The following is a 27,569-nucleotide window of genomic DNA, read 5'->3' on the forward strand; positions in this document are numbered from 1 at the left end:
GAAAAGGATGAGGGGGAGGAGGAGGAGGGGAGAAGAGGGAGGGAGGGGGAGGCTGGGCCCCGTGTGGGGGGACAGAGCATCATTACCTTCTGCCGCCCGGCGGACTGGGCATGCCGGGAAGGAGAGCGGGCTAGCAGGCGGCAGCGGGGAGCGGCTAGAAAGTGGCTATTTACGCTCTGTTGAAACATTCATGAGCCCCAGTGCTTGAAAATAAGATCCAGCTGCAGAGATCATGACGCGGGGAGAAGCCCGGAGGTGGAGCAGGCGACTCAGACTTTGGGAAACAGAAAAGCCTAGCGCTCACTGTCCAGGAGTCAAGGCTGCGAAAGAGGAGCCTCAACGAAAGCGCCGCTGGGGCCAGAAGCGGGGGAGGCCTTCTGGAGGCGTCCCGGAGCCACGACCACGGGGCCGAAGGCGTGGTCCAAGCTGTGGCTCCGTGGACCTGCTGGTGCCAGAGCAGCCGGCCCGGAGTCCCTGCCTGTGTCGGGGGCCGGGACGTGAGCAGGGAGAGGGGTGAGCCAGGCCGGGCAGGGAGGGCCGCCCCCCCTGCCCAGCCCGGCAGTGTGCGTGCGAGTGGCCCGGCTCGCCACCTGCAGCCAGGTGTGGCGGGACAGGTGTGTGCTCACCGGCGCTCACGTGCGTCGCCCTTCCCTGCCTGCTGCCCCTGATGGGGCTGGGACGGCGGGCTCCTCCCACCGAAAAGGTGAGCAAGTGGAGGGCGCCCCTCCGGGACCCACCGCGTCTGGCGTCCCGCCGGCGTGGCCGAGCGCGGGTGAGTCCCGCGGCCTTACCTTCCTGGTTGACTTTGTAGTGCAGTGTGACGGGGCCACTGCACCTCTGGATGGTCCAGTGCACCTCCTCCTTCGTGCACGTTTCCAAGGGGACGCTCTGCCTCTCCCCTTTGATGTAGCCTTCCAGCTAGACGTCAAAGAGACGCTGTTCTCCTTGGCTCCGTGGGCGGGCAGAGCTGCAGGGGGGAGGCTGCCTCCCAGGGAGGCCGAAGCACCCCTCCCCAAACAGCGACCGGCCCGGCGTCGCTCGGAGCAAAGGCAGCACCCCGCTTAAGCTCCTGTGCCTCCCCGCGTGCGGGCGTGTGTGTGCAAGCGTGTGCGCACGGGCTCCAGAAACACGAGTGAGGGCCTTCCGATGGGAGGGGCCCCGGCCCTGCCGCCCTCCGGATCCCCCCGCCCAGCTCGGGCGTGGGGGTGCCCTCGGTCAGCACCCGTGCAGCAGAAGCGGGGAAGGTCACGGGCACCCCGGCTGTGCGGCCACTGCCCCCTGGTCCCTCACCCCCAGCAGCTGGTGGCCCTCGTGGAGGCCCGCCTTCTCGGCCGGGGAGCCCGGCTTGACCGTGTGGATGAAGCTCCCCCGGGCGTTGCCCCCGAGCAGGGTGAGCTGTGAGGCGAGGCTGTCACCGTTCAGCATGGCGTGCTGCGTGGAGGGCCCGGAGCCCCGCACGTGCCCCACCGACGTGACAGACGGCCGGAAGGGTCTGCGACAGGGAAAGAAATTGGTGAGAGCGCGGTGGTCGGGACACGTGTACTTGGCCCAGCCGGAGGGCAGGCTCCCGTGGCAGGTGGCAGGGAGCTGAGGTGAGGGAGTGCAGCTAACCCCGACCAACCGGCTGCAGCGGCCACATAGAGCTTACTGAGCCACCTGAGGTCGCGGGCACACGGGGCCACCTGCAGGGAGGGGCCGGGCTGATGAGGGCAGTGGCCCTCATGTTCTCCATCTGGAACACCAGCCCAGTGGGCTGCCTGTGTCTCAGGTGGGGCGGGGACCTGGGGGGCTCAGAGTGTTGCTCCCTGGCCTCTCCCACGCCGTGTGGCCCCGGGGCAAGCCCCTTCGTCGCTGGGCCCGATGGGGGGAGGGGGGGCTCGGGGGGGGAGTGGTTTCTGGCTCTAGGACACTAGCGTTCCTGGACTCTGGTTCTAGAACACAGGTGAAGTGGATGGGCCCTTTCTGGGGACTCTAGCGGGTGAGTGGCCTTTACCCACCGCCCCTACCGCCAACTCCCGCTCCCCCTCCCCCATGACCTTCCTGGTACCTTTCTAGAGAGAACTTCCTAAACATGAGGTTGACTTGCTCTAGGTCGTAGGCGTCCAGGCCCTCGGACTGGTGGGAGGAGGAAGAGGAGTGGACGGACGAGGGGCCGTAGGAGCAGTGCTCGTGACTGTCGTCTGCAAAGGAGCCAGCGCACGTGAGGACGCTCCTCCCGGCCTCCCCCCCAGAAATTCTCCAGCTGGGCCAGGACGCCTGCACAAGGCGCTGCACGGGACGTTCTTCCACAGAGCAATCCCCCTGCCTCCGGCTTGTGAACTGGTCTCCGTATTCTCATGTCGGGGCCACCCCGGGTCTTACCATCCCATCTACTCCTTGGAGGCCTGTGGGCTGGGGGTGGGGCCCGAAAGGCAGAGTCTGGACCCAGTGTGGAAACCCCCTCTTCCCAACTCAGCGGGGGCTGGGGCTGGAGAACTGGGGGGGGGAGGGGGAGGGAGACGCCCAGCCCCACTGGGCCGCGGCACTGGGAGGGGGAGGGGGGAGGCGCAAAGCCGGCTCCGGGCTGATAACAAAGGCCTCTCTGCAAAGAGAATTTGTCCTGACGCTGCAGAATGCCTTGGACGGCTGCCCAGAATTCCAGCTCCCCCCTTCCCAAACTCCTTCACTTCTTCTCATCACCCAGCCTCTGTTAGGTGCTAACCTCCCTTTAACACTTGATGGCTCCTGATGGTCTCCAGTGAGGGAGAGGGGCTAATCCTTCACTGTATCTGCTGACAGCCTGAGCTGCTGACGGGTGGAGGCAGGGTGGGGGGACCCGGGGCATGAGGCGGGGGGGGGGGGCTGGCAGGCCACCCCCGGAGGAGTCTGGGCCAGACTCAGGAGGAGCGGGGGGACTGCCGTCTCCGGGAGGCTCCTCTCCTGCTCCGGTCTTCTGCCCGCACGGTCCACTGGCTTGCAGCTGTTCCACCCGGGTGTCGGCCAGGGCAGGGACCCAGGGGCAGGAGTCTCTGTGTCCCGTGCACCAGGCGTGGTGAGGCACAGGGGCTCAGCGTGGGCTCAGCTGAACCAGACGCCCTGGTTGTAAGGGGCCGTGCTCCCGGGGGACCCAACCCTCCTTCCCGGCTCTCTGCGTGGTCTAGGCCGAAGGAACAACCCCGCCACCACACCGCCTCTGCCGGGGGGCCGTTTCAGGGTGGCCACGGACCCTCAGTCTCCCCGCGGCTCGGCTGCCCCCCCCGCCTCTGGTGTCAGGGGAGGACAAATGACTCCAACTGCTGCCCCACCTCACTTCCTGCCCCCTCCCCACTGCCGCCCCTCGTCTCGTTGGGGTGGGTCGGCAGCTTCACACGGATTTCTGAGGCCGTCTCCCTGCCTCCCGCCCACCCCCCTTCCGCGTTCCTCGAGCTCTCCACGGCTCCGTTCCTTCATCTGCAAGATGAGGGGGACAGTAGCCTTTCTGCAAATGGGCATTGCCAGTTCGACTCTCTTGAAGCACCCACAACTGACGGACTCTGGGCTCAGCAGCTGTGCGGCCCCGCTGCCTCCAGAGCAAGTTCAGGCGCGGCAGGCCGCCCCACCCCCCAACCCCGGCCAGGAAGCTCCCCAGGGATGGAGGCCTGGCCCCCTGGGCACAGACAGGACACGCCGCCCTCTTGGAAGCCACGTCACGCGCGTTTCTGAGGACCTATGAGGTGCAGGGCCCCAGCCGGAGCTGGAGGGTCGGGGGCGTGGGCCCCGTGGCCCTGCTCCGGCCAGGCGGCAGGTGGCCGCCACGCCTTTGTGCCTCTAAGGTCTGTCAGGTACCTACCATCAAAGTCCAAGGCGTCGAACCCGCCACTCTCGTTGTCGTCTTCCACGGTGCTGCAAGACACGAGGGAGGGACGGGGGGGGGGCGCGCGTGTGTGTGGGAGCTCTCCAGTGGTCGAGGGAGGGGGAAGGTTCTGGAATGTTCTGACTTTCCGAGAGGCCTTGGTTTTGAGAGGGCAGCGTGGGCAGCAGGGGAAGGTCAGCAGGTGCGCGGAGGGCTGGACGCTCTGCTGGAGGCCAGGGTGTCCCAGGCAGCCAGTGGAGGCCACAGCAGGTGAACCCGTGAAGGAGGAGGCCCGTGAAGGGCAGGTGAACAGTCTCCAACAGCCCCACCTGCTGCTTCCCAGTCACACTCTCGTTCCTCACACAGAAGGCTGAACATCTGCTCGCACGATAGGCCTCGTGCAATGGGCCTCGAGAGCCGACCGTGCCCTTTGACACGATGGGCTAGGACAGGAGCAAGGGCGCTCCGGGAGGTCCAAGCTCCCCCGTATGTGGTCCCCGCCACAGGGTAACGAGGCCCAGACCAGGCCGCTGGCAGGGCCGCGGATGTGGATCCCAGCCCGCAGGCCGCTCTGTGCTGTCCGCCCTTCTGGAACCCCCCTCCCCCACCCCGCCCAGCGATCTCTGACTCGGAGCCCACGATGTCAAACATCCACTGCCTGGGAGCATCTGAGTGCCCAGGCAGGCCTCCAGGGTGGTCTTCTCAGCTGGGGACAGGAGCGGTGGGGAAAGGGGAGGGGAGGTGGGAAAGGGGAGGCTGTTTGTGGGGTCTACCGCTCTTGGGCAGAAAGAGTACCCCCCCACCCCCCTCGCTGTGGGGCCACGGCACAGGTGACCCTGGGAAAGCCACAGGCCTCCTCGGAGCCTCAGCCTTCTCATCTGTAAAGTGGGTGGCATCCTGTCTGCCTACCCAGGTTGGGTCAGGGGCCGCTGAGTGACAGACTGGGTGGTGGGGGGGGCATGTCTCCCCTCCTCCCTCCCAGCACCCACCTCCGGTGAGGCGCGTCTTCCTTATAGCGCCTGACAATAGAGTCGTTTCCGGGGGGCTCAGCGGTGATTGACATGATGCTGGAGCGGCTCCGGTGGGGCTGCTGCAAAACACGCGGGTGCGCTCTGGGGAGCCGGGCGCTTACACGCCCCTGCCTCCGCGTGACAATATCACATACGTGGGGACTAAACCTAACGACTGCGTCCCCGCCCCCGATGTGGGCAGGCGGGCCGGCGAGGCTGGTTCTCAGCAGTGACCTTGGCCAGAGAAGGCTCGTGCCCAGCCCCGGGGCGGCCGCAGCCCAAGCTCGGTGCACAGCTGCTCGCACATCTGCTCGCCTCAGGAGGGGGCAGGGAGGGCGCAGGCGGGAGTCCGCCGTGGCTGGGTGGGGGGAACAGGCTGAGCTCCACGGCCCCCCAGGCTGCACCGGCCTTGGGCACCGACTCTGGAGAGGCAGACCCTCTGGGGGGGTCTCGCTGGTGGCAGCAACAGATGTCCCCGGGCGGCATGGCCGCTGGAGGGTGACCCTTTGAAACAGGCCTGCTGGCTCCTGGCAAGGGCTGCCTCCGATAAGAGCCTCGGATTTGGCCCCCCAGAGTTGCAGCGAGACAGGAGCCATTCGTTATCAAACCCCTGCATCCCCCAGGGCCCGATTCTGGAAGCTGAGCTGACAAGCTTCCCGGGGCTTCCCCTCCAGGGCTAGAATTTCTAATCCCACGCCTTCTGCTGCCTGCCTGCGGGGAGTGACACCGGATGCAGGGCGGGGGACCCTGCCAGGCAGGTGGGGGCGGGGGTGGGGTGAGGGGGAGCCTGCAGTCCCAGCCGCTGGGCTGCCCGAGGTGCCAGGGGCCCAGGACCTGCAGGAGAATTTTCTGCCTCTGCCTGTGCAATCCTAGGGCTCCTCAGAGGCCCATCCCTTCCTCCCGCCAAGTGTTAAATTGGGAAAGCAGGCGGCAAGAAGGTGTAAATACATCCTGAGGCTGTGGAAGCATCCCTAAATAAACAAAAGGAGGGCTAGGGCTGCAGCCCCAGAATGACTCCACTTGCTGGCTTTAGGAGAGTGCAGAGAGGAAGGGGGGGAGGCCAGGCTTGCTGGGGCAGACGAAGGGGGGGGGCCCGGGTTCTGAGCCAGAAGGGGGTGTGCTGGGGACCCCGCTTACCATCTTGGAGAACGAGGTGGTGATGGGCAGGGATCTGGAGGAGCTGGGGCTCGCGTCAGTGCCTTCTTCCTCATGGCCTCGCCCTGTCCTCACAGAAGCAGGAGACAAAGGGGCAGGGAAGAGGGGCTGAGATCCCCACGGGCACCGAGCACCCGGGGGCTGTCCCGGCTGGGCGGCCTGTCCTCTGAGGGATGGTGTGTGGCCGCCTCCTCCCTCCTGTGGTCCCCCCAGCTGCAGGCTCCTGGAAGGGAATCTGGTCTTGCCGACCAGTGTGTCTAGCCCCAGCCGGGCCCAGGGTGGCCTCGCTCCAGGCTGGACCGTGTCCTCTGTCTCTGAGGACTCGGGCTGGGGCCCCAGCTGGCACTCTGTGGATCAGCGGACCACGTGTCTCTGGAAGAGCGCGAATGTCCCCACCCCAGGACCTTGTCCTCGAAGCAGATCCCACCATCCCTACTAGACAGGCCGACTGGAGACTGGGGCCAATGGGGACTGAGTACATCCCCTCCCCAGGAAGCCCCTGCCGCCCCTCCTGCGCCTTCAGGGGCTCCCTGGGGCTCTGTGCACACTTGTCTCAGCCCTTGCCTTGCTGCACAGCCTGTCAGTCACCCCACGTGCACGCACAGACACGGGTGCGCGCCTCCGTGTGGGAGCACCTTGGGACGAACCCACACCTCACGCTAAGCAGGGGCAAAGGCTTGGGAAGAGTCCAGAAGCTCCGTCACCCTGCCGCCTCCTTTCCCTTTTCTTGGGGCAAACGCTTCTCTGTTCCTCCACGAGCCCCAGGCCCTTTACGCCTCCCTTCTGATAAAGGAGGTTCTAGAGATACTTGGGCTGGCGATGACAGGAGTGGACGGGCCTCCCCTGCCCCCCCGCAGATCCCGGAGGGCTGTCACCTTCTGCAGCCTTGTTCCCGGCACCCCCTGCTCTGAGCTCTAGACGGGCAGCACGCCGGGCTCAACCCTGCCCCCGCTCCCCACTCTGTCCTGGGCGTCCTTCCAGAGATTGTCTCTCTTCCTGACGCTCTTTCTCCAGCCCTCCTCTGTCCCCCCTTTCTTGAGTGTCGGAGCCCCTCTCCCCCTCCTCACTGGTGGCCCGGCCTCAGAGCCCAGGCTCACAGATGGACCCACAATGCCCGGCAGGGAGCCTGAAGCTGTGAGCAGAGCTATGAATTCCAGCTGAGGGATCAGGGGCTCCGGGCCGACCTCTGCGTGTGCGTGTGTGTGTGTGTGACAGACGTGACCTTTCTGTGTCTCAGCGCCCGCCCTCTCCCGTGACGATGGATGTGAGATACTACCGGACCCCCTCTCCCCGGGGTCCCCAGGCCTGTCCAGGCTGACTGCACACGACTGATGGCCACAATGGGGAAGACGGACCGGGAGAGGCAGAGGGACGGACAGACAGGAGAGGGGTCCGGGTGTGCACCAACCTTGGAAATCTGAGGCTCGCTTCAGGCTGATGGGGGATTTAGCTCTCTGCAGCTGCGACACGGAGGGGACAGAGGAGGACAGAGGGCACAAATCAAACAAGGTCCGGGACACGGGTGAGCGGACGGAGGAGCCAGAACGAATGGAGGAAGGCATGTGACGCCTGCCCCCCCGGGGACGCGGCTGGTTCCAGGGCTGATGGTGGCGGCGGGGGAGGCCCCGCACAACCGGGTACAGGACGCAGGGGAATTTCAGGAAAGGACGAGGCTTTTGCCCCCGCCGGGCCCGTGGAGCTGGAGCCTTCCAGGGAGCCTGGCCTGTGCTGCTGGGCCCCTCCCGTGTGACACTATCTGGTCCCCACGCATCCCGCAAGGAGCGCTGAGCGGAGCAGACGGCTTCGCCGCCGTGGCAATCTCCACGTAACGCTTACTTTGTTCCCTCTCCCTCTCTGACTTCTGCTACACTCGTGGGAGACGGGAGGGCTCATGGGAGACGGGAGGGCTCGTAAAAACGGGATTCCCACCCACGGGGCTAGAACACATGGAGTCCCATCGGGTCTGGGTCTACCAGACCTGCGTCCCCACCGGCCTATGGGACCCCCACCACCCGCCCCTCAGCCCCCACCCCCACGGCCCCACGGCCCCCACCCCACCAGTCTGTGGGACCCCCACCCCGTAGCTCCCACCCCCACCCCACAGCCCCCAACCCCCAACCCAGGGCCCTCACGCCACAGCCCTCAGCCCCCCACCCCTTGGCCCCCAGCACTCAATGTCCAAGCCCCACCCCGTGCTCCCACCCTGTAGCCCCCAACCCCATGTCCCCATCCCGCGGGCCCCCCCCCCCCATGCTGTGCCCCGCGCCCTTCCACGCGCCAGTACCTGGAGGCCCTTCAGATTCATCCTGCGCTTGGGGGGGTGACAGGGCAGGAAGTATCTGCTGTCTTCCGGTGACTCCTCTGAGGTTGACGAGTCGTCGGCTTCCTGACCGTTGGTCCTGGGGCTGGCATCCCCGAAGTTCTGAGAGATGATGGCCACTGGCAGGTTCCTGGGCAGACTCTGGGGCCGGGGGAAGCCAGTGAGGCCCCAGCTTCAAACTCAGGACGGCCCACTCTTCTCCCTGGCCCCCACGACCCCTCGGTGCCCAGGCTCGGGGTTCTAGCCCCACCCGCTCCTCCTCACCAGCCTCCTGTCCCCGTCTCCCCGTGGGGATGTCCCCCTAGGGGGTCTCTGCCCCCGGGGCCTGTGTGGCCTCCATACGTCCCGGTGCAGCCGCGGGCCTGAGCCGCAGACACAGAACCCGCCGACCGATGGACCAAGCCCAGGAGCAGCGCAGGCCCCGTCCTCGTGCCTCGGGCTGAGCCGCGGGGGCAGCGACTCTGTGCCAGGTGCCCCCCAGATCCGCACCACCTTCGTGCTGCCGCCTCCAGACCCACAGCTCCTTGCCTTCTTCTTCGCACAAAATCCATCCAGGTCCCCGAATAACGGGGCCTGAGCGCACGACTCGGCTAGCTCCTGCTGCCGGTCCCCGCCTCCCCCTCCCATCACGACCCGCCGCTAGCATGCTGCGTGTGGCACCGCGGGCCTCGCTCAGGCCGCTGTCCGGGGCCTGGAACGAGGCCCCGTCCTTCCTCACCCAGCCGGGCGCCCCCACAGCTTTCGCCTGTCCACTGAGCAGACGCTCCCGGGCCCTGCCCGATGTCGGGCACCGGGTTATGGGCTTCATGGAGAAAAACTATAACTGCCCAGAGGGTCGGCAGGGTAACAGAGGCTCCTGTCTCCATCACGGGGGCCGGCGGAGGCCCGACTGAGAGAGCCACGCCTGGGCCCAGACCACAAGGGGCAGACCTTGGGCAGGGGGAGCCGGGGCAGCGCTGCGAGCAGGGGGGCCCGAGGCCACCCCCAGCTTGTCCGAAGGGGGTCTTGCCCGAAACCCTGGTGGAGCGGAGGCCTCCTCCCCCGGGGACCCCACGGCCCAAACCCAACACGTGATTTACAATTTGTGCTGAAGTGTCATGTTCCCGGATCTGCCTCCGGTGCTAGACTTGAGTCCTCGGAGGGTCTCACCCCCGTTTCCCCGGGGCCACCGACCGGTGGTGCCCTCAGCTGCTGGGGTCTGGGTTCCTTCCTCGGTCAGTGAGGACAGTGATCACACCTTCCTGGCAGGACAGGTCGGTGGGCTACGGGGGCTCGCAGGCGGATGGCACTTAGCACAGCACCTGTGTGTGACCGCGCGTGACCCCCGCTGCTACGACAAGGACGAGGTCCTCTGCTCTGATGGCAGCGCTCATTCATTCCCGGGACCCTGCGGGGACTGGTGCTCGGAGCTTTGTGCCATCCGGAAAGGACAGCGTCCTCACAGGCCCTAGGGACTTCGGGGGGGGGGGGGCGGCACAGGGCATCTGAAACCCAGTGACTGTCCACATGTCAGTGGCTCTGCCGGGAGCCTAATGGTCACTACGATCAAACGAGGAGGAGCTGACGCTACTGGGTGAAGTGACTTGTCTAAACTCGGGGAGCAAGTAGCCCGGACGGGGTTTTACCCTGCACTTTCCAAGTTCAAAATTCGTAATTTGTACTCTGTGGTGTGCACGTGCAGAAGGGTTAAGGCCGTGGGGTATCCTGGGTGCGGCAGGGAAGGGCCGCTGCACGGGGGCGGTGACCCTGCTGGGCCACCGGCGGTGCGGGAGGCCCCGGTGTCGGGTGCGGGGGACACGCCCAGCCCGGTGCAGCCCCACCTGGTCGAGGCTGCCGCTGTCCTTGGACAGGCGCCGAAGCTTGCTCTCCAGGTTGACGATGCAGGCCTCCCGCCGGACCATCTCGATGCGCATCTCGTCATTCCTCTCCTCCAGCTCTCGGATTTGCTTCCTGTACTTGTCCTTCTCGATCAAGCACTGCGAGTACTGGGTCTGCGCTTCGTCCCGGGAATGGAAGGCCTGCGGGGGGGCGGGTGGGGAGGGGGCAGAGGGGTGGGGAGGCCAAGGCCGCTGTGGTTCTTTACCTCGCCTGCACCACCCAAATCAGAAGCGGGACACCCATTTCCCGGCCCAGGGGTCGGCCACGCCGGCTACCGCTCTTTTCTCGACCCCAACTCCTGGGCGTTTAAATCGCTACTTTCCTCAACAGGATGGGGGCGCCTGGGTGGCTCAGTCGGTTGAGCGTCCGACTCCAGCTCAGGGCATGATCTGGCGGTTTGTGGGTTTGGGCCCCACGTCGGGCTTTCTGCAGTCCGTGCAGAGCCCGCTTCGGATCCTCTGCCCGTCTGCCCCTCCCCTACTTCCTGCTCGCTCTCAAAAATAAATAAACGCTTCTTAAAAAAGGAAAAAAAAAAAAAACAAACCAGTGCAGGTGATGGCCGCCATGCGTCCCGCGGCTTCCAGGAGCCCGGGGCGGCCCTGAGGGACGGGGTGGTGGTGCCCTCAGCGCCCCCAGGTGGGGGCACGGAGGGGCGGGGCTTCCCCGGAGCCACACATCTGACGGGCCAGGGCCCGAACGCGGCCGTCTGACCCAAGACACCGGCTCTTGCCCGGCTCCGGCCCTGCCCGCACCTGGTCCCGCTCGCGCTCCACCTCCTCCAGCTGCAGCATGACGGTGCTCATGCGGTGCTTGTACATCTCGCAGTCCTTGCTCAGCGTCGAGCACTTCAGCTCCAGGTCCTCCTTTTCTTCCAGGTACTGCACACCACGGGGAGAGGCCGGTGCTCGCACCCAGCGCTCGGCCGCTCCGTGGCAGCCGTCTCCCGCTGGCGCCTCCCGGCCGGCCCGCCAGCCGGAGCCGGCCCGTCCCGCCCCGCATCGCACGTCCTCCTGACGCCCGTCTGGGCGGCGGGGGCCACGGGAGCCGGCCAAGTGACCGAGACGTGCCTCACACCCACCGTGCGCCAGGGACTGCCGGGCCGGGGCGGGTGGGACAGGGCAGAGACCGTGCGCCGTCCCCGCCCCGACTGCAGGCCACGGAAGGCAGAGGCCAGGGGGACGCTTGCCACGATTCACAGATAACCGCGAGGTGCCAAGGCCGGCACGCGTGGGGAATCTGTCCGGGGGTCAGACCTGGTCTCCAGAGGAGAGCCGGAGGGCCGGGGAGGTCTCACAAGCACGCAGGAGCGCACAGGGGCTCCCTGGTGAGAAGGCCGGCCCGAGGACACTGGCGGGGGTGGGGGGGGCGCCCCTCCACCCTGGGGCTCCCACCTTGTCCCGCAGTTCCTCTGCCTGGCGGACCTCCTCCTGCAGGTTGTAGATCTTGTTGACGAGCTCCTGCCGGTCCTCCAGAGCCTCCTTGCGGTCGTGCTCCAGGATGTCCAGGATGGCCTTGTCCGAGTCGGGCAGGCTGCGCTTCCCGGCCTGGGGGGGTGGTTAACCATGCTGGGTGGGGTGCGGCGGGGGGCCCGGGGGACCGGGAAGGCAGGGCACAGCAGAGCCCGCCACGGGCACCGTGAGGGCAGGAGACTCTGTGCCAGGGAAGCAGGGAAAGAGTCGCTGTCTCTTGGGATCCTTAAGCAGCTTACTATTTAAGAATTTTATCACCTGGAAAGAAGCATAAACCCCACTCCTGCTCAGGAACATCCCGATGCCTATCGTTCGTCCTCGCTCGTATCAGAGCCGAGAGGAGCAGTGCCGTCTGTCCAGACGTTTCACAGGTGAAATGTGAAGCAAAGACAGGGCTGATCCCCCGTCCCGATGCTTCCCCTGAAGTATCAATTAACCTGCTTCGATTAACCCAGATTCATTCTCCGCTCCAAATCCTCACCTCCAACACCAGGCAGCCGATCCCGGGGGAGTAACTGAGGGGGGAGCGGCGGGAGAGCCTTTCTTCGGGCTGCTACCCCTCCCCTGCCTCCTCATTCACCCCTGTAAACTGTTCCGTGCTGGGAAACGCACGGAGACCCTTGATGTTTTAACGAATCCCAGGGAGCTGAGAGTTGAATGTCTCGGGATCTGTAAGGGCAGCTGGGTTTGTCACAGAGCCCGGGCGGCGGCCTCCGTGGGAACGGACACGAATCACGGACACCCTGTCCCAAGTATCACCTCACGTAACGTCACGCTCCCGAGAAGCGGGCGGTGTGGCCACCTTGCTGTACGGAGGGGGAAACTGAGGCACCCAGGGATGCCGCGAATGGCCGAGGGGCCCTGAGGTCGGCAAGAGGGGCTGACGCCCAGACGGGGCTCGGCCCCTTCCGTACGCAGCCCTGCCCCGGCCCTCACCTGGATGATGGACTGCAGCTCTTGGATTTTGGTCTTCAGCATCTCGTTCTCCCGCTCCAGTTCCAGGACCTGCTCCCTCTTGGGCCGATTCTCAATGTCGTTCTTCAGTTTCAGCGACTGGTTCCTCTCCAGCTTACACTCCTCCTCCATCTTATTCAACCGGTGCTTGAGCTGGTCGATCTGAAACGCCCAAGGTGCCCCGGGGAGAATGAGGGAGAGGCAGCACTCCCCCAGACCCCGGTGGACTTTCCGCACAACCTGAGCGATGCCCGCCCCACCCCCCTTCTTCCAGGCAGCGACCGGGAAGGGCTCAAAGAAACCTTTCCCGGCAAAACATAGCACCACTTCCTTGTCGATGAGACCTCCTGACCTGCTAATTTAAGAGAGTTCCGAAAAGCACCGTATGTCCCTTAGCAACCTCCCCGGGGTAACTTTTATGGGGTGGACCAGACTGCAGAATGGGGGAAGGTGTCTCCCCCCCAGGTATGGAATCCACTCCAGTGCCTTTCTCGGTGGCCCTGAGTCTGATTCTCAGACTCGGGGTCTCCCCTCAAGAACCCATGTTATCTACAGGGAGCGAGGTGGCCAAGAGCTCAAGGTTCTGGGCTCTGCCGCCCTGACCTGACCCCAGAGCAGCCGGTACAGGTTTGTCCCCGCGGGTTTCCCACAAAATTCTATCTGGACAAGCTTCGCACTGATGTGAAAAGAACAGCGTGAGGCTCTCTGGATTCGCAGCATCTCTGACCTAAAGAACCGACCCACAGGGCTGAAAGAGTGGCTTTGTAGACGAGATCATGACTACGTCTGGAAATGGGGCGAGTGGCGACGTGCTGAGCTTTACCCCTCGAGAGGGGAGTGTCAGGGAGCGGGACCAGGAGAAGACTTCTCAGACCTTTGTCACTAAGCGTGTCTGCCTCCCTAAACCGATCGACCACATAAAACATCCGAATCAAGACTGCTTTCAAGGGCTGCAGGGAAGTGGGGGACCAAAGGGGTGAGCACCCCTTCTCAATATAGGCTTGGCGACAGGGGAGAAGGATCGCAAGATGCCTCGCAGGCAGGGGGTGGTGGCTTTAGCAAGGAACTACTGTGGCGCCCCCGTGGAAGGGAAGAGAGAGGCACGCAAGGAAGCCGTCTGGGGCTCGGGAATGACCTAGGGACTCTGCCGGCCACATGTTCTTTCACGTTCTAGGCACGTGTCTCACTATCACCACATCTCCAAGGAAATACAACGCAGGACAAAGTCATAGAAGAGAAACTCGTAAGTCGCTGCCACAGGTTCAGGTCTCCAAGCCCTAGCTATGACGGCACAGACACCTCTCCTCCTGGTCACGCAAAAAAAAAAAAAAAAAAAAAAAAAAATCCTCCTCCGCATCTCGGAAGGTCAGCCCCAGGGCCCGGTGCTGGGTCCAGATCTCCAGTCCCATCCAAGTGGGCATGGAGGGCTAGCACGGCGGGGTGCTTCCTGGGCCAGCCGCTTTGCCAAAGACTTACAGTGCTGGGTTTCAGCAATCCTGGGGCACAGGGGTCGTTTTCATTACTGCCGTTGACAAATGAGGAAACCGAGGCCAAAAGCCAACTCAGGGACAAAGCCAGAGGCCAGGAGTCAGATTCAAACTCACATGTACAGGACGTCAAGGCTCACGGCTTTTGACAGAAATGGTCTGCTGCCTGCTACGTCACTGGCTTAATTCACCTGAATCCCAGTGCATTGTTTACTGATCTGTCTGCTTCAACTAAATTGTAAGTGACCCGAGCAGAAGTCGGGTTATTTATCCCCGTGTCCCCCCAGTGCTTAGCACTGTGCCTTACACATGGCAGGTGCTTCATAAATATTCCGAGTCTATTTTCCACCCAGCAGCCAGAGTAATCCTTCTAGATATAAATCAGTTGTCGCTCTCCAGCTCTCAATCCCTCAGTCGCTTCCCATCACGAATAGAGTAAGTTCCAAAGGTCTTACCATGCCCTTACGAGCCGGACCTTGGCCATCTCTCTGTGCCCCTTGCTCACGTGGCTCCGGCCCCTATCGGCACTCTCGCTGGTTCTCCAGCGAGCACGCCCCCTACTTGGGGCCTTTTGTTTGTTCTTTGCTCTTCCCCAGGGCCTCACGTGGCCGGCTCCCTCTCTGTCCTCAGACCTCTACTCGTGCGTTCCCTTCTCGGAGACCCTTCCTGACCTTCCTTGTTAAAAGAGCCAGCCCACTCCCTATCCTCACTCTTTTCTTCTTTCTTCTTAATAGCACTTATTACTACCAGCTCTTTATGTATTTGTTTTCTGATTAGCATGTGAGCTCCGTGACAGCCGGGCCTTGGTCTTGAGTTATGCATCCCTGGAAAAGAGCCTGGTGCACGGCGGCACTCAGTAAATTAAAGGGATGAATGAGTTAAGCAAATGCTCCTTCACCTTCTCCATTTTGGAGGTAAACCCGTTAACGACATCAATCATTTGGCTGGTGGATTGTTCACCGATAAGCGTATTGACCACCGCACGGTGCCACGCTGAGCTCTGCAGATACAGCTGAGCAGAGTCTTGGTCTAAAAGACGAGGGTTCCGTCCGTCTCCTCGCTGGTTTTCCCGGGAGCCACTCACTCACAGTCTAGGCCCCTGGGTTCGCCACCTCTCCACCTCACCCGGCTTCGCACAGGACTGCGAGCACGGGTCTGCACATGCGCACGGTGGCTCTGGGCCCCAGCCGGTGGCAGGGAGCCCCGGTGGGTCCGTGTGCGCATGTCTGCACCTTCTTATGGCGGGTTCATTGGGGAGGGGCGAGGCGGAGGCAGCCCGAGCAGGGGCGGGAAGCCCCACTGGGTCCGTGTGCGCATGTCTGCACACGCGCGCGGTGGCTCCGGGCCCTGCACGGGCGCCAAGCCGCGCTGGGTAGGCCTGCGCAGGCGCACGGCGGGTGCAGGCACCCCGCCCGCGGAGAACACCGTGCCCTCCCGGTCCCCCTCGCCCAGCGGACCGAGCGTCGCCGGCGGCCCGCGTGCGCCTGCCCGCACCCGCCCGCGTGGCGGCCTCGAGCCTGCGGGCCCCCCCCCTCGCCTGCCGCTCACCTCGAGTTGGAGGTCTCGGCTCCTCATGACCGCCATGTTCTTCTCCTCGCTGAGCTGGGCGTAGCGCATGGCCAGGTTGTAGTTGTCGTCCTTCACCTTGACCAGCTCGTCGTTGTAGCTGTCGCGCTCCTCCTTCATCTTGTAGTACCGCTCCTGGAAGGTCAGCAGCTCCACCCGCGTCAGCGTCAGCTGCTTCTTCTCGTCCTCCAGCTGGCGCGACTTGGCCAGCAGCTCGCACCGCTGCAGGTCCTTGGCCTTCATCTGCTGCTGCAGCTTGATGACCTCGTTCATCAGGAAGTGCGTGAGGCCCTCGTGGCCCTCCTCCACTGCGGAGAGGTGGGGGGAGCGGAGGGGGTCACGGTTGGAAAACCGTGAAAGGCTGCCGGAGGGGAGGGCAACAGGAGGAGTGGAGAAGGCAGGGAGCAGAGCCGGAACGGATGCAGAGAGTGGACGGGGCTGGAGGAGCGTGGACTGGGGTAGTGGGGGAGATGGGCGGAAGGCTGTTCCGAGAACATTTAGGGAGGGAAGCTAACGCGATTACCGAGGGCTCTGGCCCAGGGATACTGGCAAGACAGTGCGCAAGGCAAGGACCGGATCCAGGGGGTAGTGCAAACTTCTGTTCCACCCCACCAGCATTCCCCCGGGGGATGTTCCGTGAACACCCACTTCTCTTGGCTCCTGCTGTGGTTTCCCTGTCGTCTGTCCTTGATCATCAGGCAGAAATGAGTGGTTGACAGCCCACAAGTGCCACAGGGACACTGTCACAACGTCATAGATTCATAGCTTTAGAAGTGTCCTACCACCGGAGACACACACACGCGCGCGCACGCACTTCCGCCAGAGTTCAAATACTCCTGATGGCAAAGCCTCTTACCCACAATGGTAGAGAATCTCCGGGTGGGCTCCTTTCCAGTCACCAGTTTGTACAGTTCTGGGTAGTAGAATTCCAGGCTCTCCAAGAAGACCACATAGCCCCTCTGGCCCTTTGTGTGTAGAATATCCAACAGTCGGCCTAGGGGGACGGAAGTGGGCCCGGTGAGAAGACAAGTACGGTTCTGACTGGGCGCAGGTCTCCGCAGCCAGTCTTCTCCTGGGCTCACATCCCTCAGTGAACTCTAAGAAGACAGCCTCGCCACATCCTGTCACTCTCGGGCTGTATCTGGGAGTCCAGATACCATCAATCAAAGTGCCAGGCCCTCAAAGGGGATTCAGTGGCTGTTAGTTTTCCTTTCTCTAAGAAATTGGAACGAGGATAAATCGAATTGCAGTTACGGGAAACCCACGGTTTCAAAGAGCTTGCCAGTTGACCGGGGCTAAAATTAACCATACAGGCCCCAGGTCTTCTGTGATTGAAGGAGGTTGGAAGTACAACAGCAATTATAGAAAATGTATGGTTTTCTGAGATTCAGAGCAGGAAGACGGATCTGTGGGCGGAGAGCTGGGAAGTCCCAGGAAGCAGGCACAGCTCCACGATTTGCGGGATTATCTCCTAGTCCGGAAACATCTCTAACCTTAATGTAATTTGCTCAGCGTTTCCGTTTCTCTCCTGATTCCACTCGTCACTTAACATTTCTTGGCCCTTCCTCAAACGTTTTATTTTCAGATAGTTCTTCCTGGGAGGTCCCCAAACTCCCTACCTTTCCCCCAGGATAGACGTGATAAATAAGTTTCATCTCGTGTTAACTGATTGTTTGGTGAAGCTGCCTGGAGCATGTGTTGAGAGGGATTCTGAAGTGACACGGGAGCCCAGTAGGAAAGCAAGCTGTGATTAGTGACGTCTGTCATGTATGCAGAAGAGAGTCACAGCGTTTGAGCTACTTATCACCAGGCGTACTGTGGGGAAGTGATTTTCAAACCTTTTCAACTGTGAGCCACAGAAAGAAATGTATGTTACATCGTGGCCTTGTGCATACAGGTGTTTATGCACATGAGTGTGTGTGTGTGTGTGTGTGTGTGTGTGTGTGTATGTATATGTATAAATATGAAACCAAAACAACTTTACAAACCTTACCCATACCTTTGAAGAATGTGATAAAATGTCATGGACCCCTGGACAGTCTGGAAAAGTCTCAGGATGGTATTTTTAAACAGATATAAAGGAACTGGATGATAAAGGGAATCCATTCTAATAAGACGTTGTTATCAAATATTAAATTTGCGATTCAGTAATAAAAGTGCTCCTTTGCCAATGCATTAACACCATCTCTTGGCTGGTGTGAGAACCACTATAACTTTGAGGGTGAGATGAGTGTAAATGGTGTTTTGGAAGAGCTGTAACAGCTGCAGTGAGGTATGAAGAGGTCTGTAATTCTTATTGTTGCCATACAGCGTCACAGGCACTGCTAATCACTACCGTGATTTACTGCCTACCTACATTCATAATTGATGGAGATGCTAAATCTCACTTTAGGCTAGTAATATAAAGATGCAACCCCCCCCCATCCAAGTTCACGGACCCTCTCAATTCTGCATAGAGTTTGGGTTGGGGGGACGGGGTGGGCAGAAGTCTGTTGACGCCTGTTTAAAAATCCCTGACCTGGAGACATTTATTTGGCTTTGGTACAGCCCACTAGAGCGCATTTCCTGAAGCTGTCACAAGAGGTCACCCCCCTCTCCCCCGGGGGGTTCCTAAGGTCACCTGCCCGGTTGATCTTGGACGGCAGCATGGGTGCACTGAGCACTTCGTCCTCATCCTGCTCATCGATGACCTTGCACTGGCGCAGGTAGGGGGTGAGCTTGGCTGGGTTGATGTAGCGACTCAACATGTGCCGGTTGCACTCCACGTTCTCCCACAAGGCGTCCTCCTCATCCTTCAGTGTCTCCATATAGTCGTCCGTCTCTGGCCCTCCTCCTTTTTTGGACGTAAGCCCCGACAAGGTTAATAAAGGAGCCTCCCTGGAATAGCTCCATGAACTCTTTTAGCGTGAGCTCTAGAATATGTTGTTGAGTTAAAAAAAAGTAGACCCAAGTACATATGGCATTTTACCTCTTATTTCGGAATGGAAAGGACACGAACGCAGATATATTTTTCTTACGTGCTACACATAAACAATGGACAAATAAGCCATAAAATTTTTAAAAAATTATTTATGGAGAGAGGGCGGAAGTTTTGCAGTTGGAGTATATCCTTTCCATCCAAGTTTTTATATCTTACTAAGAATTTATCTTCCCCCAAACAATATATAGTATTGTTTTTTGTTTTACAATTTCACGTAAAAGACATCGTATTGTATGCTTCCTTGTTTCCTTCTTGAACTTGCTTTTTTCTTTCTACATCTTTTGAGATTTATCTACCTTGATACATACAGGTCTAATTCATTTTTTTTTAAAGAAACAGTTTTATTGAGATATAATTCATGTGCCATACGATTCACCTTTTAAAATCCAACGGGTACAATCTAGTAGTTTTTAGTATATTCACAGAGTTGTGCAACCATTACAATTAATTTTAGAACATTTTCATCATCAACCCCAAAGGAAACGCCATCACCCCATTAGCTGTCTCCTCCCCTTCTCCCTCCAGCACCTGCCCCCCAGTGGGAGGCACCCACTAATCTACTTTCTGTCTCTACAGATTTATCTATTCTGGATGTTTCATAGGAGTGGAATCACACGACAGATGGTCTTCTGTGACTGGCTCCTTTCACTGAGCAGAACGTTTTTTAAAAAATTAAAAAAAATTTTCATGTTTATTTTTGAGAGAGAGAGAGCGAGACAGAGCGAGAGAGAGACGTAGTATCAGCAGGGGAGGGGCAGAGGGAGAGGGAGACACAGAATCTGAAGCAGCTCCAGGCTCTGAGCTGTCAGCACGGAGCCCCACGCGGGACTCGAACCCACGAACCGTGAGACCAACCGTGAGACCACAAACTGAGCTGAAGTCGGATGCTTAACCGACTGACCCTCCCAGGCACCTCGAGTAGAACATTTCGACGGCTCATCCATGCTGTAGCATATTTCAACACTTCATCTCTTCCTACTGATGAATTTTTCACTGTATGGCCACATCACATCGTTTATCCATCCACTGGTGAACGTTTGGGTGGCTTCTATTTATTGGCTATTATAAATTAGGTTGTTATGAAGAGACATGCATGGGTTTTTGTGTAGACCTATGTTTTTGTATGCCGTGGGCAGATACGGAGATGGGGGAAAAGCTGAGCCACACGGAAAGCCCACGGTTTACATTCTGAGGAACTGGCAGAGTGCCTGCACCAATTTACATTCCTGCTAGCAACGTCCGAGGGCTCTGTTACCCACATCCTTGCCAACACTTGTGGTTGTCTGTCTTTTCACTCTGGCCATCTGCGCGGGTGGGAAGTGGTAGGTCAGGGTGGTTTTCATTCGCATTTCTCTAACGACTAATGACATTGAGCATCCTTTCATGTGCATATTGACCATCTGTGTTCAAACCCTTTGTCCATTTTTAAATTGGGTTGTTTGTCCTTATTATTAAGTGGTAGGAATTCTTTATGTGATCTACATTAAGTCCCTCCTCAGATACGTGATTTGTAAGCATTTCCTCCCATTCTGTTGGTTATATTTTCACTTTCTTAAAGGGTTTATTTGCAGCACAAAAGCTTTTAGTTTTTTTTTTTTTTTAATTTTTAAACGTTTTTATTTTTGAGAGACAGAGGGAGACAGAGTGTGAGCAGGGGAGGGGCAGAGAGAGAGAGAAAGACACAGAATCTGAAGAGGCTCCAGGCTCTGAGCTGTCAGCACAGACACGGGGCTCGAACTCACAAGCCATGAGATCATGACCTGAGCTGAAGTCAGACGCTTAACCGACTGAACCACTCAGGCGCCCCCAAAAGATTTTAGTTTTGATGTAGTCCAGTTTATTTGGTGTATATCTAAAAGACCATTGCCTAACTCAAGGCTATGAAGAATTGCTTCTATTTTTTTTCTAAGAGTCTTATCCTTTTAGCCCTTACATTTATGCCCATGATGCATTTTGAATTAATATTTGTCTATGGTGTGAGGTAAAGGTTCAGATGTTTCTTTTTTTTTTTTTTTTTAAGTTTATTCATTTATTTTGAGAGAGAGAGAGAAAGCGTGAGTCAGGGAGGGGCAGAGAGAGAGGGACTCAGAGAATCCCAAACAGGCTCTGAGCTGTCAGCATGGAGCCTGATGCAGGGCTCACACTCATGAACCGTGAGATCATGACCGGAGCTGAACTTGGACACTTAACTGACTGAGCTGCCTAGGCACCCCTCAACTGTGTTCTTTTCAGGTGGATACTTAGTTGTCCCAACATAATTTATTGAAAAGATTATTCTTTCCCCATTGAATGGCCTTGGCACCTTTGTCAGAAATCAACTTGTGTTTATTTCTGGGCTCTCACATCTGTTGCATCGGCCTATATGTCTATTTATGCTAGCATCACACTGTCTTTGTTACCGTAGATGCGTAGTGAGTTTTGAAAAGTATGAGTCCTCTGACCTCGTTCCTTCTTTTTAATATTGTTTTGGTTAGTCACAGCCCTTTGCAATTCCATATGAATTTAAGGATCAATCTGCGAGAAAAAGTACTGGGGATTTTGTTGCTGAACCCACTGAATATGTAGATACACTTGGAGAGTATTATTATCTAGCTGTATTGTCTTATGATCTATGAAGACGTGGTGTCTTTTCATTTATTTAGATCTTTCATTTCTTCCAGCAATGTTTGGTAGTTTTCAGGGTACAAGTCTTGAACTTCTTTTGCTAAATGTGTTCCGAAGTATTTTATTCTTTTTGATGACACCGTAGACGTGAACTATTTTCTTCATTTTATTTGTGGGATGTTCACTGCTAGCGTATAAACACACAATTGATTTTTCTCTATTGATCTCTTATCCTGCAATGTGACCAAAATGATTTCCTAGTGCTAATAGTTTGCTAGTGGAATCCCTACGATTTTTCTCTATACGAGATAATGTCATCTACAGTTGGAGATCGTTTTACTTCCTTCTTTTCAATCTGGATGCCTTTTAATTCTTTTTCTTGTCTAATTGCCCTGGCTAGCACCTCCAGCACAATGCTAAATAGGAGTGGCAAGAATAGATAAACTTGTCTTGTTCTTAATCTTAGGGGAAAAGCATCAATTCTTTTGTCATTAAGGATAATGCTGTTTGGTTGGGGGGGGTGTAAGTGTGGAGGGAGTTTAGATACCCTTTATCAGGTTGGGAGATATCCCTTACATTCCTGGTTTGTTGAGCGCTTTTGTCATGAAAGGGCATTTGATGTTAGTGCTTTTTCTGCATCCATTAGGATTGCCATGTGGCTTTTGGTTTTGATTCTGTTAATACGGTGTATTACATTAATTGATTTTCAGGCACTAGAAAAACCTTGCATTCTTGATATAAAGCCCATGGCGTGTCATTATTTTTATATGCTGTTGGATTCAATTTGGTAGCATATTTTTGAGGATTTTTGCATCTTTGTTCATAAGAGATATTAATCAGTAATTTTTTTTTTTTTACTTGTGATGGTTTTGATATTGGGGTAATACTGGCCTCATAGAATAGTTGGGAAATGTTCCCTGTTTTTCTATTCTTTGGAAGAGTGTGTGTGAAGAGTTTTCTCCTTTGTTTGGTAGAATTCACCAGGGAGGACATCTGGGCCCAGGCTCTTCTTTGCAGGCAGGTTTTTGATTACTAATTCTTTACTTGTTACAGGTCTGCTCAGATTTCCTGTGTTCCTTGAGTCAGTTTCAGTAGTTCATGTCTTTGTAGGTATTTGTCCATTTCATCTGTTGTCTAATTTATTGGAAACAGTTGCCCATATTACTCCTTTATAGCGTTTTTATTTATGTAAGGTTGGTAGTAATGTTCTCTCTTTTATCTCTGATTCTGCTAATCAGAATCATGTTCTCCTGGAGCTACGTGCCCTTGAAACTCTAATGAGGGATGTTTTGCCTTAATTAGGGGGAACAAAGTATTTTAACTTCTCACTGTCCCTGCCATCATATTTTGAAACCAGGGCTTCTCTCTTCTCAGTTCCTGGCCTGTCATTCTTATGAGAGAGAGAGAGAGAGAGAGAGAGAGAGAGAGAGAGAGAGAGAGAGAAGGGGGGAGGGGGAGGGAAAAGGGGAGGGGGAGGGGGAGAGAAGGGGGAGACCTCTTTCTTTTTCCCTTGGTCGGTCTAGCTAAAGTTTGTCAATTTTGTTATTTCAAAGAACATCTTTTTACCTGAAACTAGTGTAACATTGTGTGTCAAATATTCTCAAGTAAAAAAAATAATAAAAACCAAGAAGAACCAACTTTTGGTTTCACTGCCTTCTCTCTCTTGCCCTCCTCTAAGTCACTTATTTCTGTACTAATCTTTATTATTTCCTTCCTCCTGCTTACTTTGGGTTTAGTTTGCTCTTCTTTTTCTAGTTTCAGAAGGTGAAAAGCTAGGCTACTGACATCTTTTTAAATAAAAACACTGGGGCTACGAATTTCCCTTCAAGCACCACTTCAGCTGCATCCCTTACGCTTCGGGACGGTGCGTTTTCATTTTCATTCACCTCAAAGTTGTCTAATTTCTTTTCTGATTCCATCTTTGACCCACTAGTTATTTAGGAATGTGATGTTTACGTCCCCCCGTGTTTGTGAATTCCCCAAATCTCTCTGTTATTTATTTCCAATTTAATGCTGTTGCGGTTGGAAATCATCCTCTGTATCATTTCAATCCTTTTAAGCTCGTTGACACTTGTCGTGTGGACCAGTGTGTGATCTACCCAGGACCGTGTTCCAGGTGCGTGCTTAAGAAGCAGGTGTCCTGCCGCCGTTGGGTGGAGTGCACTATGGATGTCAGTTACGTCTAGTCTGTGCACATGGTTGTTCGAGTCCTCTGTTTCCTTGTTGGTCTTCTAGCCAGTGGTTCCGTCCGTTATTAAAAGTAGGGCATGAAAGCCTGCGACCATTCAGTTAGTTGTTCAGTTTGACTGTTTTATGTATTATTCCATTGCAAAAATCTGCTATAATTTTTTTACCCATTTCTCTTCTGATAAATGTTTAATTTTCCCCAATGTTTTACGTGGACGCTTGGCACTGTTTGTAGGAGGAATGGAAGCATCTGAGACACTTACCGGTAGGTACTCCACAATCCTTTTGTACTATTGAGTAACATCTTAAAAAAAATTTTTTTTAACGTTTGTTTATTTTTGGGAGAGAGAGAGAGAGAGCGAGCACAAGAGGGGGAGGGGCAGAGAGAGAGGGAGACACAGAATCCGAAGCAGGCTCCAGGCTCCGAGCTGTCAGCACGGACCCGACGCGGGGCTCAAACCCACGAACTGAGACATGACCTGAGCCAAAATCGGATGCTTATCCGACTGAGCCACCCAGGCGCCCCCCAATGGAATAACATCTTAAAGGGATGTGGTGACATAAAAACATTCTAAGACATACTGGGTTTTAAAAAGGCAAGTTTCAGGGGCACCTGGGTGGCTCAGTCAGTTAAGCGTCCGACTCTTGGTTTTGGCTCAGGTCATGATCTCGTGGTTCATGGGTTCGAGCCCCACGTTGGGCTCCTTGCTGATGGTGTGGAGCCTGCGTGGGATTCTCTCTCTCTTCCTCTTTCTGTCCCTCCCCCAACCCCTCTCAAAATAAAGAAATAAAACTTAAAAAAAAAAAAAACCAACAAGGCAGGTTTCAGAATACATACATGTGGCATAATAATAATAATTAAAAAAAATTGGTCTTCGTCCTGGCTCCTGTCGCAGGCTCCCAGGACTTGTGGAACCCTCTGAGTGATGAGTGTCCTCTGATGGTAATGAGGTGACTCCTGGCTAAGGGGCCCCGAGATACCTTCCAGTGGCGGCTAGAGGCCAGGAAAACCATGTGCTTACAGGGCTGTGACTTTCAGCCCCACATCCCTACCTCCAGGGAGGGGAGAGAGGCTGGAAAATGAGTTCAGTCATCAGGAGTGAATGATTTAATCAATCATGGCTATGTTAATGAAACCCTGTTAAAAATCCTTCAACGGTGGGGTTCAAGGAGCTTCTGAGTGGGCGAATAAATGTGCCATCTGGGGGCGTGGCACACCTCAACCCCGTGGGGCAGAGGCTCCCACACTTGGGCCCCTTCTGGACTCCACCCTCTCTCGCCTTCTCGTGCTGCTCTTTGCACCCCTTAAACTGTAATAGGAAGTATAACGTCCTTCTGGGGTGTGTGAGTCATTTCAGCAAAGTGCTGAACCCGACAAGGGGCCATGGGAACCTCGGATTTGTGTAGAGTCACGTAGGTAAGGCTCCACCAAGCAAGACTGTGATCCTACGGGTGTGCGCGCGTGCACGCAGAGAGAGGGAAGGGAGGGAGGGAGGGAGAGAAGAGGTTCCAGAGCACCCGATGATACCGACTGCATCCCGGAAGAGGGATGCAACTTCAGAGGTTAGGGCTCACGGAGGGTTCGGACATCGTATCGTCTTAGTATTTACAACAGAGCACGTATCAGTGCGTTACTTGTACGGTCTGGGTGAAAAAAAAGTGAACAGAGACGACGGCCACATAAGGCGCGGCAGACACATCAGTGTCCTCTGTTTGCCCCCCACTCACGTCTCAGAGGACCACGGCGCTGATCGCTTGTTTGCACCAAGTAAGCCCTCTGGCCCGCGGACTGACCTGCCTCACCGAGGACCGGTCCACGGGCTGGGGGTGTCATGCGGGGCCAAGGAGACAGTGGGGGGGATCCGGGCAGAAGGCGGCGCGGGCGTGAGCAGAGCTGGCTCGCCGTGGGGCCGAGGCGCGGGCAGCTGGAGGCCGCGGAGGCAGAGAAGGTGAGGCGGGCAGAGGGGGCCGGCCCGCGGAGCGAGGCCTTGGGGAGACGCCCCCCGGGCCCAGGAGACGCGGCAGGAGCGGTCTCTCTCCTTCCGGCCCCCTCGGCCTTGGCCGCGTGTGCTGCCCGGTCCCTGCCGTAGGCCCCCGAGAGTCTCCCCGTGGATTGGAGCTGCTGGAAGCAGGGGTTCCGTATATACAACCCAAAGAACGCAAGGGACCATACCTATCTGACGTCACAAGCAACCGCTTTAAGCTAATTAAAAGCGAGGACCCAGGGGCACCTGGGGGGCTCAGCCGGTTAAGCGTGAGGCTTCGGCTCAGGTCGTGACCTTATGGTTTATGAGTTCGAGCCCCGCGTCGGGCTCTGTGCTGACCGTGTGGAGGCTGCTTGGGATTCTCTCTCTCTCTCTCTCTCTCTCTCTCCCTCCCCCACTTGTGCTCTCTCTCTCTCTCAAAGTAAATAAACAAACTTTATTAAAAAAAGCGAGGACCCAGTCCCCACTCTGTCCAGGGAGCTTTCCACAGACAACAACCCTGGCTTTCAGGCCTAAGTCCCGACCGCTACGAGCCCTCTGGCCGATACGACGCACGGCCAGCCGGGCCACGTGGTGGCCTTGGGGTTCGGTGCCACGTGACCGGGCCCACCGCAGCTGCTCACCCTGACCCACAGTCATACGACCATCTCTATTCACAAAGCAGAACGTACTTACCTAGTCTATTTTTAAAGACTCAATATCCTAAGCACGCGATTCGACACATTTAGCGAGCATGTGGCAGCCACTGATGTTGTCCACCCGTGTCCCCCCACCCCTCCTGCTTAGAGAATCCTCAGGTTTTTCAGGAATCAGCTGCCTCGTGCTTCAGGGAGGCCAGGCATCTTCTGAGCTGCAGGGAGCAGACCTCGTTTGGTCTGTACCCGTGGTTTAAGAAGCACGTGAAAGGCATTGTGCCACACACAAGCTGGGGCAGGGAGGGGTGGGGAACGTGTGCCGGGGGCAGTTGCCGTGCCTTTCCTGGGTCTTCGACAGGGACGCAAGGAAGGAATACTGTCATCCAGCTTTTGGATGTTAGCAGGTGAAGGTGTGTGTGATGCTGGGGGTTGTGCAGCCACCCTGTGACCTGAGGACTCAACCTGAGAACCAAAGCTAACACCCCCAGCATGGCAGAGGAAAAAGACGCAGAGAACCTGGGTCCTCGATGTCATCTCCTGGGCACTGAATCCACCCCCAGACCTCTCCCACCAATGGGCTCACACACAATACAGTCGAATGCTAAGTCATTGAAAACTGGATTAACTATTAACGCACCCCAAAGCCTCCTGACTAGTGAATGGTATCCACTTAATACAGAGACTAGCTAAGCACAGTGCACTGAGAACCCGGTGCTCAGAGGCTTACGCTTGTTAAGAGTATCAAAGGCATGTGCCTGGAAATTAGTCAAAGGGCAGCTCCAGACAGGGAGACAAGCAGGTCTGGCCGAGAAGCATTTCCGGCCGCTCTTCATGGGCACAGGAGGCCGTGCGGGCACTTGTAGAGCTCGTGACCAGCGGGCCCAGCGCGACAGAAACCCCTCCTCCCGGGACGGGGGTGGGGGGAGCACGCGGCCACACCTCAGCAGGCCTGTCCGTAGGAAGGTGAAAACGAAACAGGAAATGGCTAGCGCAAAGCTTTCGTCCCCCAAACGTACACGAAGGGGCCCCTCCCACCTTCTATGTGTGGAAATGACAGCCTTGACCTAGCATCAATCCGCCCCGTCACCGATACCCCGTGCGCCTCGGCGGCTTCACGCACACACACTCAAGTAAAACTTGCGAGAGCTGCCCGCTTGCTGAGCGCCCTGAGCCACGGGGCCTGCTCGCCCGACACCACGAACCCCTTTCCCCACCAGCGGAGCGGGGTGAGCGCCGGCCACGGTGGAGTGCGAGCCCAGGGGCAGGGGATGAAAAGACGTTTCCCGCACGGTCCCTGCCCGTATGAGGCACCGAGTGTGGCCGTGAGAGCCAGCCGCCTGCACGGACAGCTGCAGGGGTGCAAGCAGGACTGCGGAGGAGGCGAGGGGACCCTGCCAGAGGGACCGAAGCGCCCCCCAGGCTGGGCTGCTGCTGTGCGCCAGGCCCCGTACCTGTCACCTCCGTCTATTGTCCTAGCAACCCAGAGGGGGGTGAGATCATCCCGGGTCTGCAGACAAGTCGTCTGGAC

General features: G+C 57.5%; 1 protein-coding gene across 1 annotated transcript in view; it reads right to left on the reverse strand.

The window, feature by feature from the left end:
* CARD11 (caspase recruitment domain family member 11) overlaps nucleotides 1-27,569 on the reverse strand; it is a 63,752-nt gene that overhangs the window by 20,848 nt on the left and 15,335 nt on the right. The window contains exons 3-17 of the mRNA XM_040455634.1: nucleotides 18,271-18,483; nucleotides 16,507-16,644; nucleotides 15,633-15,958; nucleotides 12,580-12,759; nucleotides 11,566-11,718; nucleotides 10,927-11,052; nucleotides 10,117-10,314; nucleotides 8,261-8,437; nucleotides 7,385-7,436; nucleotides 5,959-6,041; nucleotides 4,801-4,901; nucleotides 3,809-3,861; nucleotides 2,048-2,180; nucleotides 1,291-1,492; nucleotides 792-918 (exon numbers count right to left, since the gene is read on the reverse strand). Of these exons, the coding sequence (XP_040311568.1) occupies nucleotides 792-918; nucleotides 1,291-1,492; nucleotides 2,048-2,180; nucleotides 3,809-3,861; nucleotides 4,801-4,901; nucleotides 5,959-6,041; nucleotides 7,385-7,436; nucleotides 8,261-8,437; nucleotides 10,117-10,314; nucleotides 10,927-11,052; nucleotides 11,566-11,718; nucleotides 12,580-12,759; nucleotides 15,633-15,958; nucleotides 16,507-16,644; nucleotides 18,271-18,483 (2,262 nt within the window). The remainder of the gene's footprint in view (nucleotides 1-791; nucleotides 919-1,290; nucleotides 1,493-2,047; nucleotides 2,181-3,808; nucleotides 3,862-4,800; nucleotides 4,902-5,958; nucleotides 6,042-7,384; nucleotides 7,437-8,260; nucleotides 8,438-10,116; nucleotides 10,315-10,926; nucleotides 11,053-11,565; nucleotides 11,719-12,579; nucleotides 12,760-15,632; nucleotides 15,959-16,506; nucleotides 16,645-18,270; nucleotides 18,484-27,569) is intronic.

The sequence above is a fragment of the Herpailurus yagouaroundi genome, unplaced genomic scaffold (genome assembly GCF_014898765.1).
Source record: "Herpailurus yagouaroundi ecotype Mexico unplaced genomic scaffold, PumYag 216, whole genome shotgun sequence".
Lineage (NCBI taxonomy): Eukaryota > Metazoa > Chordata > Mammalia > Carnivora > Felidae > Herpailurus > Herpailurus yagouaroundi.